Raw genomic sequence first — 13,238 nt, 5'->3', positions numbered from 1 at the left:
GATAGGGATCGTCCACCTTACGGACACGCCGTGGAGTAGGAGCTTTATCTCCGAACCACGTAAATGATCGTGTAGCTTGGTTTGCATTCTTTCCTTTAGTATTTAGCTTTCTACTTGTTTTGTTTGCATTTCCGCTTGCGCACTAATGTTGTAGAAAGAAGCGAGTATTTGGGGAGGTCGTCTATCCAACCCCCCTTCAAGCCGGCCTACCGATCCCCAACAATTCCTTCATCAACCTCAGTAATAACAGAAACTATAAATGACAAAAGAGGTATACATGTGGATAAAGGCAAGATTTCTCAGATAATTATTATATATTACTTAACAAACTCTGACACACTTTGGCACCTCATGATTGCAGAGGTTATGAGAGGTGGTATATAAAGGGGGAGTCCTCTCCGTGGTGAAGGTATATTCTCTGAACATTTGCAGCTTTACTCTCGTGTGCACATTTTTACTATTCTTCATTCATTCGTCCGGACTTGTACTGACTGGAGGGCTTTCGCTAGGGACTCCCCCCTGATTTCTAGGCATTGACGTTTTGTTGGCTCATCTCCGTGTGCGAAGGAGTAGAAGAAGCTTTCCCATGGAGTAAAAAGGTCTTCTACAAGTCAACCACCGATCCACCATGCCAAGCGCATCATCTCTGTAGTTTTCAAACAGGATCGCCCCTCTTCCCCTTTTCCAACTCCCTCTCTTTGTGTTTCTCTTGCTCGTTGAGATTGAAGAAGAGAAACCATTCCTAACGCTAACACACTGATCCGGTTGGTGCTATTATGCTCTTTGCTTAATTCAATTCAAATGTTGATGTATTCATCTATATTGTGTCTGATCGAATTAGAAGATGTTATTATTTTTTTAGCAATAATGAGTTAGATACCTCTATCATTTTGTTTCTTTGATAGACATTAAGTTTAACTTTTATTTAAATATATTTACAGTCATAAATTATTCAAATTTTCCTTTGTCTCCATTCTATCATTTACAACTATTCTAGTTTAGGTGATGAAACATATGATTTATTTTTTTCTTTTACTCTATACCTAGAAAGACTCCCATTTAGTTCTAGGTAAATGATAATGATTGGTTTGATCTCGTTGCGCATTTTGTTTTCTAAGGACTGTATTGAGTTTTATCATTTTTTACATGTGTTTTTTATTTATTTAGTTTTTGTGCTTGAGTTAAGTACGAGAACGTGATTTTTTTTCTATTGTTGTCCTATTTTATTATTCTTATTTTCTCAATTTTGTTCCTTTTTTTTGTAAGGGTTGTTATCTCCATATTTTATTTAAGTAATTAGGCATACTTCTATCTTTCTTTATTTTTAAATAATTTTGAATACATTTATTTTTGACTAAGTGAATTATAAACTTATTATCTCCTTAAATTGTATTCTTATATCTAATAATATTATGTTTAATACAGTAAAACTTATTGATATGGGTTAGGTTTAGTAGGTCCCCGGAGAAAAGGGGAAAGAAAAGAGATAGTAGAATTAAGCAATGTAAATATCGGTCGGGATATCGGGCTTAAGAAAATATATGCTAATATCGTCCGGGACACCATGCTTAAGGAAATATAGGCAAATACCAGATGAGGTAACACACTTAAGAAAATATAGGCCAACACCGGCCGGGATAATACCTTAAAGAAAAGATAAGCTAATACCAGTTGGGGTACATCTTGAGAAGGGTAGGCTAATATCGTTCGGGACAACATGCTTAAGGAAATATAGGCAAATACCGGACGAGGTAACACACTTAAGAAAATATAGGTCAACACCGGCCGGGACAATATCTTAAAGAAAGGGTAGGCTAATATCGGCCGGGATATACCTTAAGAAAGAAAGGTCAATATCGGCCAGGATTGTCTGAGCTAGCATATGCAAATATAGACTAACATCGGGCGGATGTATATGATCGTCCGAGAAATGAGAAACTACAAGACCGTACAGGATTTATAATATATTATCAGACAAAGAGGACATGTGTTAAATAAAAATAATAACCCGCCTGTACGAGACCTAGGGTCAATCCCGACCGAGACAAAACATAGTATAATATCGAGTTGTCCACAACATAGCGAAGACAGGATAACCAAATAAGGACGATAAAATATAACTTATAGGACAGGACGAGAATAAACATTTTAAGGATATTTATGAATGGCTTATGAAAATATCTGCTTTATGTAATCGTATAACAAGTTGACTAACTCGGCGGGAAGAATATTTCTAGACTCTTCTGCAGGTACTAGACGAAAAAAAAGGTACATCTGGGGTACAAAAAAAATTCCTTAAAAGTCATTTTTTGCTAGTACGTGGCTTACGTCATCTCATAACAAACTCTAACAAACAGGGGTCCACTTCATGACTACGGAGGTTATATGAAGTGGTATAAAAGGGGGAATCTTGTCCGTTGGCCAGGTATGCTCACGCTCATGCTCACACTCACAGCCCACATTGCAAACCCTAGTTTTCAGTTACTGTTCATCTTCGTCTTCCTTCTTCCACACTAAGAGAGATCACTAACTTGAGCGTCGGAGGGTCTAGCCAGGGATTCTCACCCCGGTCTTAGGTCACTGACGATAGTGTTGGCGGTTCTCTTGTGCGCAGGAAGTTATCGGAGTTCCAGATCTTGACATTTTTCACCGGAGCCTTCCTTTCGTCTTCGGATCTTGGTACGAGGAGGGCGTTCGGTGAATTCATTCTCTTAGATCTGCTTTGGGTTTCTCGGATCAGCAGTCCACAGGTATTATTTTTCGTCAGCAATGAGGTTTTCTCCCAGCTTTCCGTTTTGTCAAGCTTCTCAGACAGGATCAATGATCGGGTTTTCTCAAGCTAGCCCGCGTAAACAGACTTGTCACTCTCAGTCGGGCCTGAGTCATAAAGGCCGACAGAGAGGGACTCCGATCGCACCCCTCCATCCATCCAGTCTGTTCATCAGCACTTAGCGAACCGACTCGAGCTGCCCCGACCACACCAGGGCGGGATAGTAGGCACTATGCGACAACAAGTCAAGGAATCGTAACCACCTATCAGAGAATACATGCTACATATCAGGGAATATTCCAGCGGTTGGAGTCACCTGCAAGTAGAACCTTCCTCCAGTCTATAGGAGAAAGTCACGTGTCCTCCACCACCCGACAAGTCCTAACACCCAACACCCTCTGACAAGGGTCAGTCTTCAGAAGGTACGTACTGTCATATAAAAAGGGGCGTCCTCTCCCTTGCGCAGGTACGCTCACTCACACACTTGTCTTCTACTTTTCTTCTTCGTACACTATTCATCTGGGGAAAAAGTACCTGACTTGAGCGTCGGAGGGCCTGCTCCAAGGACTTTTTCCCTGGTTCTCAGCATCTAACATTCCGTGTACTTGTCTGAGTGTGCGCAGAGTTCCAGTACCGCCGGCTCAGACCCAGCAATTCTTGAGGGCCACGTGGGGGATTCGTTCTCTGAAGCCCGTGTGACCGTAGCATCATAGTCTCCTCCCCGTCAACGCTTATTATATTTTATCCGGTCTTCATCCGACTCATATTCCGAACAGGATCAGTTGTTTTTTCAATTATTAATTTTCAGCCATTCAATTAATAACGAAAAAGATAAACACACTTTGATGTGTAGTCTTCTTGTATTTGTGCTAGGAAGATCACGACGAATCACTCCTGAAATTCACGCAGGAAATTCCTCTTCTAGAGAATGTTCTTCTCTTGCAAACTTCAAGTAGTTCATCTACAGCGATGAATGAGAGTTTTCCCAAAATGGCACGTAGCATCAGTTTGTTTTAAAAAAAAAAAAAAAATCATTCGCAGTTGCATGGGAACTGCACGCCCACTACCAACAAATACGTCTCCTCCTACAGATCACCCATCGCAAAGTCCCAAAATTTTGTATTCAGCAACAAGGAATTAGATTAGTAGTAGCTTATAATCAGTGTTTGTAGTTACAGCAACAAGATCTAACTCTGTCAGACCCACATCAGAATTGTTGGTTAAATGAATTGTTAAACCTTTGAAGGTCCTCATGGTTTCTAGCAAAAGAGGGACAAAACTTTTCCTCCTTGATTTCATATTCCGAATTGTTGGTTAGCTTCTAAAGCAAAAGTGTTGCACAATAAACAAAGTAAAGCAAAAGGTTGGACAGTCTGGTGCTTAGAGACACTTAACGATGAACAGCTGATACGAGCTCCATTAGTCTCCCCTTCCATCTCCGTAGAGCATACCTCCCTTCTTTCTTGCTTAATGCAAGATCAAAAGGGTCCACAGATAAGTCGCGAAATTGCAATCCTTTGCATTTTTTTCTTTACAATCGCCATCTACGTTGTAGTCTGAAGAATTCTTTTGCATTTCACGCGACAATTCTTTCCAGAAAGCCATGGTACCAAAGGTTGATGGAGGCTATGATTCTTTGGAAGAATGCGAGGAAGTCTCCGGCGGTGGATTCAAGATCAGATTCAGCAAACGCCGACAGGTCGAAGTTGAGGAAATGCACCTCTTTGAAGGTTGCGTCTTCCTTCACCCGAGTGTGTCTCTGCTCCCCGATCTCCTCCTACAATGAGGTGTTTCGGGCCGACGTCCCCCCGAGGAGGAGCTTCAGCTACCCGAGCTCGAAAGCTTTTGCGCCCCCGTCGCATCGGGTCATCGGCACAAGGAATTCACTGGAAACGAGGAGAGTGTTCAGGGGGAAGTCGCTGACGGAGGATACATTGATGAGGAGGTTTGTGGTGGAGGAGGAAGCGATGATGCAGCTGAAGAGGAGGAACCAGATGGAGTTTGTGAGGCAGAGGAATGCGATGAAGAGGAAGAAGCTCGGGCCTAGTCCTCTCTGCAGGATGGCAATGGCTGCAGAAGAGCCCAGCCCACCAAGATCTACATACAATTAGGGTTTCTTCATCTGATACCCATTCTTTGGCTCTATATATGCCACTCGCTTCTAGGGGTTCGTAACCCTCCACTGAAGAAAAGTGGCTCTAATTCCTTGGCCGTAAAGGTACGGCGATCTTGTTCTATGCATTTGATTTTTGTCTTCGTCTTCTTTCTCCTTCTGATCCGCGAATGTTGATGGGAAGAAAACGCACATACCAAAAGCCAATTTGCAGAGCGGAGACGCCTGGATTTTGATGGCGATCTCTGCATTGAAGGTTGGCGAGAGCGAGCTAATGGCAGTTCTCCGTGCCTCGCAAGTTTCTTCTCTCTTGACGACGGCCTCGAACAAGCTGCTACATTTGACAATTTTTTCCGTGATACTTTTGCTATTCATCTTCTTCTTCTTTTTTTTCTTCACGGTGATTTTTGGTCTCGTTTACCCCGATCTTTTTGATCTTCTCCGAATTCTATTTTCTTTTCGTAGTTTTGATTTTGCGATCGAGAAATCTCGAGATGGAGTTTTGCTCTCGTTTGGTAGGAAAAAAAAAACAAAATTGTTAAACATATGATCAAAATGAATCATAAAATTCATCATTTTGAAGGAAAATTTCAAATCCAGTACCGTTGCCTGGACTGATTATTTAGTATTTTGTTGAAGAATCTCATAATAGAAAAAAAAATAGAAAAACATTTAAAATATATTAAATGCGGTTCTAGCGTCCCGTCTAGGAAGGTAATTAATGAATCCATAACAATTAATCGGTTGATCAAATTCAATATCTTTTTTTATTATCTTCATCGTATATTCATATACATTAATGAATTGAATATCTCCAATTCTAATAATTTTTTTAATTCAATTATTATTTTTACAAAAATATAATAAAATTAATATATTATATACAGAGAGAAAGATAAAAAAAAGATATTCCGTACGGATAAGTGCGATAGATCAATCCAGCACAGAATTTAACGTCCAGACGGACTGAATCTAGATCGATCACTGATCGATCCAGGCACATTGGATCGATAGTGGATCGATTCAACACGGATTTTAATACACACCGTATCAAATCATATGAATGTTTATGGTAGGATAAAATTTTATATATATATATATATATATTAAATATTGAATATGATAATGCCTTCCTATAATCTCCTATTCGAAATTCTCATAAAATTTGAAGTAAATTGCCGTCCTAGGCCAGTCTGCTTCAGCAATTTAAGCAATATAAATTTATAGAACTTGTATTGATAAACTAAAAGAACACCTTTTTACTGATTTAATAAAAGATTTTGCCCATATGCGAAGGCGTCCAGTTATCTTCAGGCTTCAGCGCCAAAGCGGAGAGGTGGCAGACTGCCACTGTCACGCCATGAAGAAACCACAGTCCTCAGGCATCTGGCGCTTTGCAACCACACCTCCACTGTTGCTTCTGAGCAAGCAGAGAAGACTCGATCTCACTCACTCTCTCTCAACCCTGGCACCGTCTAGTTGCCATCAAGGAAATGACTAATCAATTAAGCGTACAGTAGACCCTAAACCCTTCTTCCTCCTTCTCCTCTTCTTCCCCAACCTCCCAGTCTCTCTTTCTATCTCCATGGCTCCCTCCTTCTCCTTCTTGTTCTTCTTCTTGCTGACTGTTACTTCTACTGCTACTCACAACAGGAGGGCTCTTCATCAGCCTTTCTTCCCCAAATACTCCTCGTCCTCTTATTCCTCTTCATCTTCCCACCCAACCTTCGGCGCCTTCTTCCCTCTTGAACCCTCCCCGCCGCATCCGCCTCCTGCGTCCTCCACCGCTGCCTTTCCTACCTTTCCTGTTAATGTCTCTTCCACGACCGACGCCTCTTCCACCTCCCCCTCCCGCCGCTCCCCGTCCAACCTCCTCCCTGCCGTCGCGACCCCGCTCCTTGCCGTCGCCTTCCTTGTCCTCTCCTTCGTGCTCTTCTTCCACTTACGCCGTCGTCAAGGAGGAGTTGCCGACAACGACGTCGGGTCCGATAGCATCCGCTTCTTCCCTCCCCGTGCAGCTTCTTCCGGCGAGCAGGAGATCTCGGCCGCCGCGCCTTCGTCCGCTGCCTCTCTCGGTGGATCGGAGTTACTGTCTGTGGGTGTTGCCGGCAGCTCGCATAGAGACACGAGCGAGAGCTGTGCTTCCGGAGGCTTCACGACGTACTGGAAGCTCCGGTCGCCGGAGCTCCGTCCGCTCCCGCCACTGCCCCGTCAGGTACTACTAAGCGGTGAAGCCTGCCGTTCGTCGACGTCGGATGAGGAGATATGCTCGGTCAACACTTCCCCACCGCCGCCACCAAAGCATACCTCGCTCCTGCGGCCACCCACACCATCACCTCCGAAGCGAAGACCACCAGCCCATTCGCCACCATCTTCGCCGTTGGAGGCCGAGAGTGACGAGAAGGCAGGAACCTTGCAGTACTCCCCCAGGAAAAACTTGCGCTCGCCAAGAAAAATAGGGGACTTTGCCAGACGCGCACTCGTCGGTGGACAAAATCCGCCACCGCCGGCTCCGGTACCTGCAGCTGGTTCTCACGAGGGACAAAACGTCAAGATTCCAACTTTCCGGCTGCCGCTTCTCGCGCCTCCACGAGACTCTGTGTTGAAGAAGACGGTGATTTCACGAGAGAATCCGAATGCAGCGGAGGTGCACGAGGAGAATCTTGGACCAAAGTTGAAGAGGTTGCACTCAGATAAATCTCAAGCGATCCCTGAGCATTGAAATCAGGTTCATTGCACTGAAAATTTCTGCTCGAATTAGCAAAAAAAAATTGTTCTTGCATCCATTCTGCATTACTACGGTTCAATGCAGCATCCAGTTCAAGTTAAACCCTTCTAGCAACTGCTCCTTCAAAATTATTTTTTAAAAAATACTAATGAAAGATTATTTATCTATTTAGCTATCTACTGCCCATTCTAATTAGTGTGTTATTTTAGCATGGATTTTATTGGCGGTAGAATAAAATTAAAATATAAAAATATAAAATTCAATTTATGGAGCATAATTAAGTAAGCGGATTAGAATAAATTGATTTTAGTTAAAATATAAAATTAAAATAGATTTATATTTTTAGTGTCCAATTTTATAGTTTTTTACATTTAAAATGTGAGATTGTAAATAATTTATTTGAAATATGTTGCAAAAGATTAATACACTCACTTCTCAGACCAACACAAAGGAGCTAAATCAACTTAGATAATAGTGTATGTGTAAGATGTAATAATTTTTTTTAGCATTAATAGTTAGTGTGCTTATTTTCACATGATTTTTTTTTAAGTATGAATTGAATGTTTTAATATGAAATTTATAATTAGATTCTTATATGATCTATGTGATTTGATTTGGACAAATGAGAGAATTTGGCAGTGGGGAGGAATGTGGCAATTACAATTGCAGAGTAAAGCAGTTGCTTGTCATATCACATAAATCCCACTACACTCCCTTTCCTTACAGGGAGTTTATCCAAGTGTAAAGAAGGTTGTTGAAAGTGAGGGGTGAGAACTCTCTTCTTGTGAAGAGAAGAGTATATCATCTTGGCAGAAGAACATTCAAATTTGAGATAAGGGATTTGACTTGTGAAGTTTTGAAGGGCAGTTTGATATTGTGTGATTACTCTTCTGATAACAAGTCTGAAGAAAAGGATTTAGGGTTAACACCCACTGTAAGTATTTACAGATATCAATATTAGGTTTGCATTTCGGAGGATACCCTATCACCACCAAGAAAAGAGGAGGAAAAACAAGAATGGACCCAAAAGAGACACCGTACCAATTGTTTCTCCTCCAAAATCCTTTAAAAAAACGCTAATGGACGTTTAACAAATTCTCGAGTCTTTAATCTTATTTCACACCCGCCATGAGGTCCATACAAAAGCTGTAGTCTGTAGATGACTCGTAAGATCATCACTGCTCGCGCGCAACGACCACCAACTTTTTGCCAATATTTTTACCTTCAAAAAGGCCTACGAATGCCGCAGGCGCTGCCTCGAGCCCCTCCGCTACGTCTTCCAAGTACGTGATCTTCCCCTCTTTCACGTAATTGACAACCTTCTCCTCGAAGTCGCGGTAGAGGTGAAGGTATTGACCCACAGTGAAGCCCTGCACGCGGACACAGTTGCCGATGATAGACAAAAGGTTGTGCACGCCTTCTAGTGCTTTGAGGTTGTATTGAGAAATCATTCCGCACACGGTGACTCGGCCTCCAAGCCTCATGTTGCAGAGAACAGCATCCAACATCGCTCCACCTACGTTGTCGAAGTATATGTCGATGCCCTCTGGAAAGTATCTGCAAGAGTATGGGAAGCTTAGCTTGTAATATAATGTGTTCTTTAACCGGTAACTTTTTAAGTCATTTTGTGGGATTAACCTTTTCAATGCAGCGCCCAGATCAGATTCTTTCTTGTAGTTGAATGCATTATCGAAGCCCAACTTGTTCTTCAGCAGATTGACCTGAAAGGGGCAATTAAAATCATTTGACTTACTGATTGCTTGGATTTCAGGGCTGTCAAACCTTTTCATCGGAGCCGGCACTTCCAACCACGTAGCAACCCATGAGCTTGGCAAATTGCCCCACGAGCTGCCCAACAGCACCTGATGCAGCTGAAACGAACACGAGTTCCCCTTTCTTTGGAGAGCTGATCTCATGAAACCCTACATAAGCTGTAAGACCCGGCATGCCTGCACAGCACCACAGTCAACCCCTTTTCATCATTCTTAATTATTGACATGTGAATAGGGGAATGGCCAAGTTCAAGTTTGGCTGGAAGAGAAGAAGTGAGATTTTACTTTTTCACTGTAACAGAGATTTCAGATACCAGATCCAGCAAGTGCAACTTACCGAGAAGACCGGCATAGTAAGAAAGAGGAACATCAGTGTGGTTGATCTTGAAATTGAACTCCGTTGGTGTAATGAGACTGTACTCTTCCCAAAAAGTTATTCCCCACAAGTAGTCTCCAGCTTTAAAATCCGGATGTGTAGAATCAACAACTTTAGCAACCCCGTAACCACGTACAGGCTGCAAATGAAGAAGAAACACATCGTCTTAATTAACCCTGGTATATAATTGAAAACGTACAAGGAAATAGATAATATGATTATGAATGGTGAGGTATACCGAGTTTGGAGGAGCGCTAGTTATCTTGATGCCCTCTTCGGGCCTGGACATGATAAAGCGCCCATATGGGTCGCAGGAGAGGTAGAGGTTCTTGACGAGCACCGCCGGAGGAGACGCTTCGGGGACCTTCAGAGTGATAGCTTCCGCCGTGACCAACTCCATGATGCTCTCCGTCGGCGTCTCACCCCTCTCTATGTATCGCTTCAGCACCACCTTCTTGTTCGCTACCTCCGTTGCCATTGCTCCTTGGTTCTCTCTCGAATTCAATTTTAATTTGGTGCTGAATTTACTGCTTTCGGGGTTGTGTGTGATATATATACATATTGGGGGATGGTCCTGTGCGTCATGAATATGGATACACATGCTCAATGTTGAAATTGGATGGCGAATACTTATGCCTAACTGGATGAATCCTTTGACAATGATGAATAATTAATATGAATTTTTTAAGTGAAACTGAGTAGATATTGGCCGAAGGACTTGAAAGAGTCAATGGTCCCGTGCGTCATGAATATTGAAAACGCATGCTCAAGCTGCACAATCTGGACTTTGAATGGTCCTTTTGAAATTGGATGGCGAAGACGTACACAACTGAATGAATCCTTGACAATGATGGAGTTGTGTTTTTTTCTTAGAAATCGGACTAGGAATAGGAATTATAATAATATTGTACAATGGAATGAATATGGCCGTGGATATGATTCTTAAATATAATATTTAATTAGTTGAATATTTTTTATTAGAATAAATTTAAAAAAAAAAAGTAAATATGAGAAAAAAATATGATAAGAGAAAATGTGATGGGAAAGAATTAAAAGAGAGAAAATATGATGAGAGAAAATATGAAGTATGATGAAAGAGCATAATGAGAGAGGATGAGAAGAAAAAAAATATAATGGGAGAGGATGATGAGAGAAAGTGTGATGAGAGAAAATAAGAAGAAAAAATGTGTAATTGGAGAGATTGAGAAGAGAGAAAGCGTATTGAGAGAGAAAGTGTAATAAGGAAAAATGAGAAAAAAGAATGTGATGGAAGAGAAAACATGATAAGAGAGGATAAGAAAAAAAAATGTGATGTGAGAGAATGAAGAGAGAAAAATTATGATAGGAGAGAATGAAAAGAGAGAAAGTATGACGAGAGAAAATAAGAAGAAACAATGTCTGATAAGAGAGATTGAGGAAAGAGAAAATATGATACAAGAGAAAATGTGATCAGAAAAAATGAGGAAAGAGAGTATAATGAGAAATAAAGTATGATGAAAGAAAAAAAGGAGAGAGAAAGTCTGATGAGAGAGAAAGTGTAATGGGAGAGAATGAAGAGAGAGAAATAATTATGAGAGAAAGTGAGGAGAGAGTGGTATGATGGTTGAGATTGAGGAGAAAGAGTATGATAAGAGAGAAAGTATGATGATAGAATGAGAAGACAGAAAGTACAATGAGAGAGAACAAGGAGAGAGAAAGTGAGATGGATGAAAAATTGAATAAATATTGATCCTGTCCGAAAATCGGGAAGATGGCTAGCTGGGGATGTGGCTGTTGCGTTGACTGGATGTAGACCTCGCTCCGCTTTGCAACACAAGAAACGTCAGTGCTGAGCCAAGGAAGGGATCCCCGGAGTTGACCTTCCAATGCTCAAGTCAGTCACCGGAAAGAGGGAAGAAAACGGAGCAACAGTAAACATAGACATGAATAGTGAATAACGTGTACCTCCACCGATATATGGACTTCCCCCTTTATATAGCGCCCCAACGGACAACGTGCACACTCCTTGAAACGTGGGCACGTTCTCCAATTTGTCCTATGAAAGGACATGTTAGGAAAGTGCCTCTGACACCATACCTTAACAAGGCATGCATATCCCTAACATGACAGTAGAAACTTCCGTCGTACGATCCGCATATTGACCATGCCTTATGTCAACGACACTATCTCCAAGAAGGATATTAAGAGATACATCAATGATCTCTTTGCTCAGTCGAGCAAGATAACCGCTCAACTGGGAACTCCTCCGCTCAGTGGACTCGGCTACTCTTCCCTGCAGCGACTCGACTCGGTAGCTTGTTTTCGCCCAACCGAACTAACACTCTAACGACTCAACCCCTTGGGTGAGCTCGTTGGGTCTCTGGCATTGACCTCCTTGACTTTGACCTCCATGTCAGCTACTATCTCCGTCCTTTGACCCACACTTAGTGGACCCCCCTTTATCACCGCATCATAAGTCTTCCCCTCAAGTCTAGTCGAAGGAGGCTGTAAGTATGACTGACTGAACGATAGTGCTTCAGGTGATCTTCCATCGCTCAGACAATCTCTGTGCTCTGGCTACCAGTCGGCTCATATCTTCTAATCGTTGTTCGGCCTTAGTTTATTAGCTTGAGCCCAAGCGTCGTTCGACTATAATAACCATCGACGTCTTATTGCTAACTCAGAGATCTCATTCGCCGACTAGCCATTCCTTTCTCTCTCTGTAAAGCCGATCGGGATGGTTAACGACAACACTTGGCAAACTTTCCCACTTCTCTGTGCTTTCTCGGATGAGCACTCAATGAGAGTGGCTGACGTCATCTCAATTTCTAGAAGACCATGCAAATCTTTGATTATTATAGCCGAGCACGCTACAATACCTTTTAATTAAGTTCCATTAATGTCTTCCGATAGCCAATTGCCACATGTCTCACCTTCTGCCACCGCACGTTTGACGTGATAGGCGTGTTGGACCGTTAGCGGCCAACTAGAAGGGGGGTTGAATAGCCTGACAAAATAAAAAATGAAACCCTTCTCGAACTCTTAAACTAACACTTGCATAAATTAGCTAAACAGAAAGTAAATTAGAAAAGACGAGGCACACCGGAATTGACTTGGTTACTACCGGGGAGGTTGTTAATCCAAGGAAGATAATCGCACTAAAGAAACTCCTTCAGGCGGAGAAGCCTCATACAACGATGAAGCACACAAAAAGAAGCTAAACTACAGACGAAGTACACAAGTGTTGAAAGAATTGCTTGAGTTCTGATTGTTTAAAAGCTTCTGGACCAATGCTGTATTTATAGTCTTGGTCGGAGCGCCCCGAAGGAGTTCCGGGTACCCTGGGGGGATAAAACTTTATCCCCCAACGTTCAGATCGTGATTGACGCGATCTGGTCAAAAAGTCAACTCCAAGCGCCCAGAAGGGTTCCGGGGTGCCTCGGCTGGGGAAGTCAACCATATTGACTTTTTTCAGCCCAGGTCTTCTGCTCCGGCTCCGT

General features: G+C 42.2%; 2 protein-coding genes and 1 non-coding gene across 4 annotated transcripts; 2 read left to right on the top strand and 1 right to left on the bottom strand.

Moving 5' to 3' along the window:
* Window positions 1-4,180: 4,180 nt before the first annotated feature.
* LOC122053377 (formin-like protein 1) lies at window positions 4,181-7,758 on the top strand. Of its 2 annotated transcripts, none has more exons than XR_006132196.1 (2): window positions 4,181-4,988; window positions 6,180-7,758. XR_006132196.1 is itself a non-coding variant. In XM_042615403.1 (2 exons), exon 2 carries the CDS (start codon window positions 6,469-6,471, stop codon window positions 7,603-7,605), a length of 1,137 nt encoding a protein of 378 aa, XP_042471337.1. In that variant the 5' UTR covers window positions 4,901-4,988; window positions 6,180-6,468; the 3' UTR covers window positions 7,606-7,758. The 2 variants fall into 2 exon arrangements, 1 of the variants encoding a protein (XP_042471337.1); XM_042615403.1 differs by having other exon boundaries at window positions 4,901-4,988.
* On the top strand, window positions 5,097-5,224 carry LOC121994985. Its single transcript, XR_006115825.1, has one exon. It is a non-coding gene; the product is annotated as a small nucleolar RNA snoR86 (small nucleolar RNA).
* An 897-nt stretch (window positions 7,759-8,655) lies between the features above and the next one.
* LOC122053368 (2-alkenal reductase (NADP(+)-dependent)-like) lies at window positions 8,656-10,352 on the bottom strand. The gene is made up of 5 exons (XM_042615393.1): window positions 9,998-10,352; window positions 9,721-9,898; window positions 9,394-9,560; window positions 9,250-9,332; window positions 8,656-9,168 (listed from the first exon to the last, which is right to left on the bottom strand). The coding sequence occupies exons 1-5, from the start codon at window positions 10,235-10,237 to the stop codon at window positions 8,787-8,789; spliced, it is 1,050 nt and encodes a 349-aa protein (XP_042471327.1). The 5' UTR covers window positions 10,238-10,352; the 3' UTR covers window positions 8,656-8,786.
* Between the last annotated feature and the right edge of the window lie 2,886 nt (window positions 10,353-13,238).

Source organism: Zingiber officinale, chromosome 1B, assembly GCF_018446385.1.
Source record: "Zingiber officinale cultivar Zhangliang chromosome 1B, Zo_v1.1, whole genome shotgun sequence".
In the NCBI taxonomy this organism is placed as follows: domain Eukaryota; kingdom Viridiplantae; phylum Streptophyta; class Magnoliopsida; order Zingiberales; family Zingiberaceae; genus Zingiber; species Zingiber officinale.
This window is presented reverse-complemented; position numbering and strand designations above follow the sequence as displayed.

Coding starts and splice junctions, on each gene's coding strand:
- LOC122053377 (XM_042615403.1), top strand. CDS start 6,469: ATGGCTCCCTCCTTCTCCTTCTTGTTCTTCTTCTTGCTGACTGTTACT.
- LOC122053368 (XM_042615393.1), bottom strand. CDS start 10,237: ATGGCAACGGAGGTAGCGAACAAGAAGGTGGTGCTGAAGCGATACATA. Junction 9,899..9,997: donor CTAGCGCTCCTCCAAACTCG/GTATACCTCACC, acceptor CTTCATTTGCAG/CCTGTACGTGGTTACGGGGT. Junction 9,561..9,720: donor TTACTATGCCGGTCTTCTCG/GTAAGTTGCACT, acceptor GGTGCTGTGCAG/GCATGCCGGGTCTTACAGCT.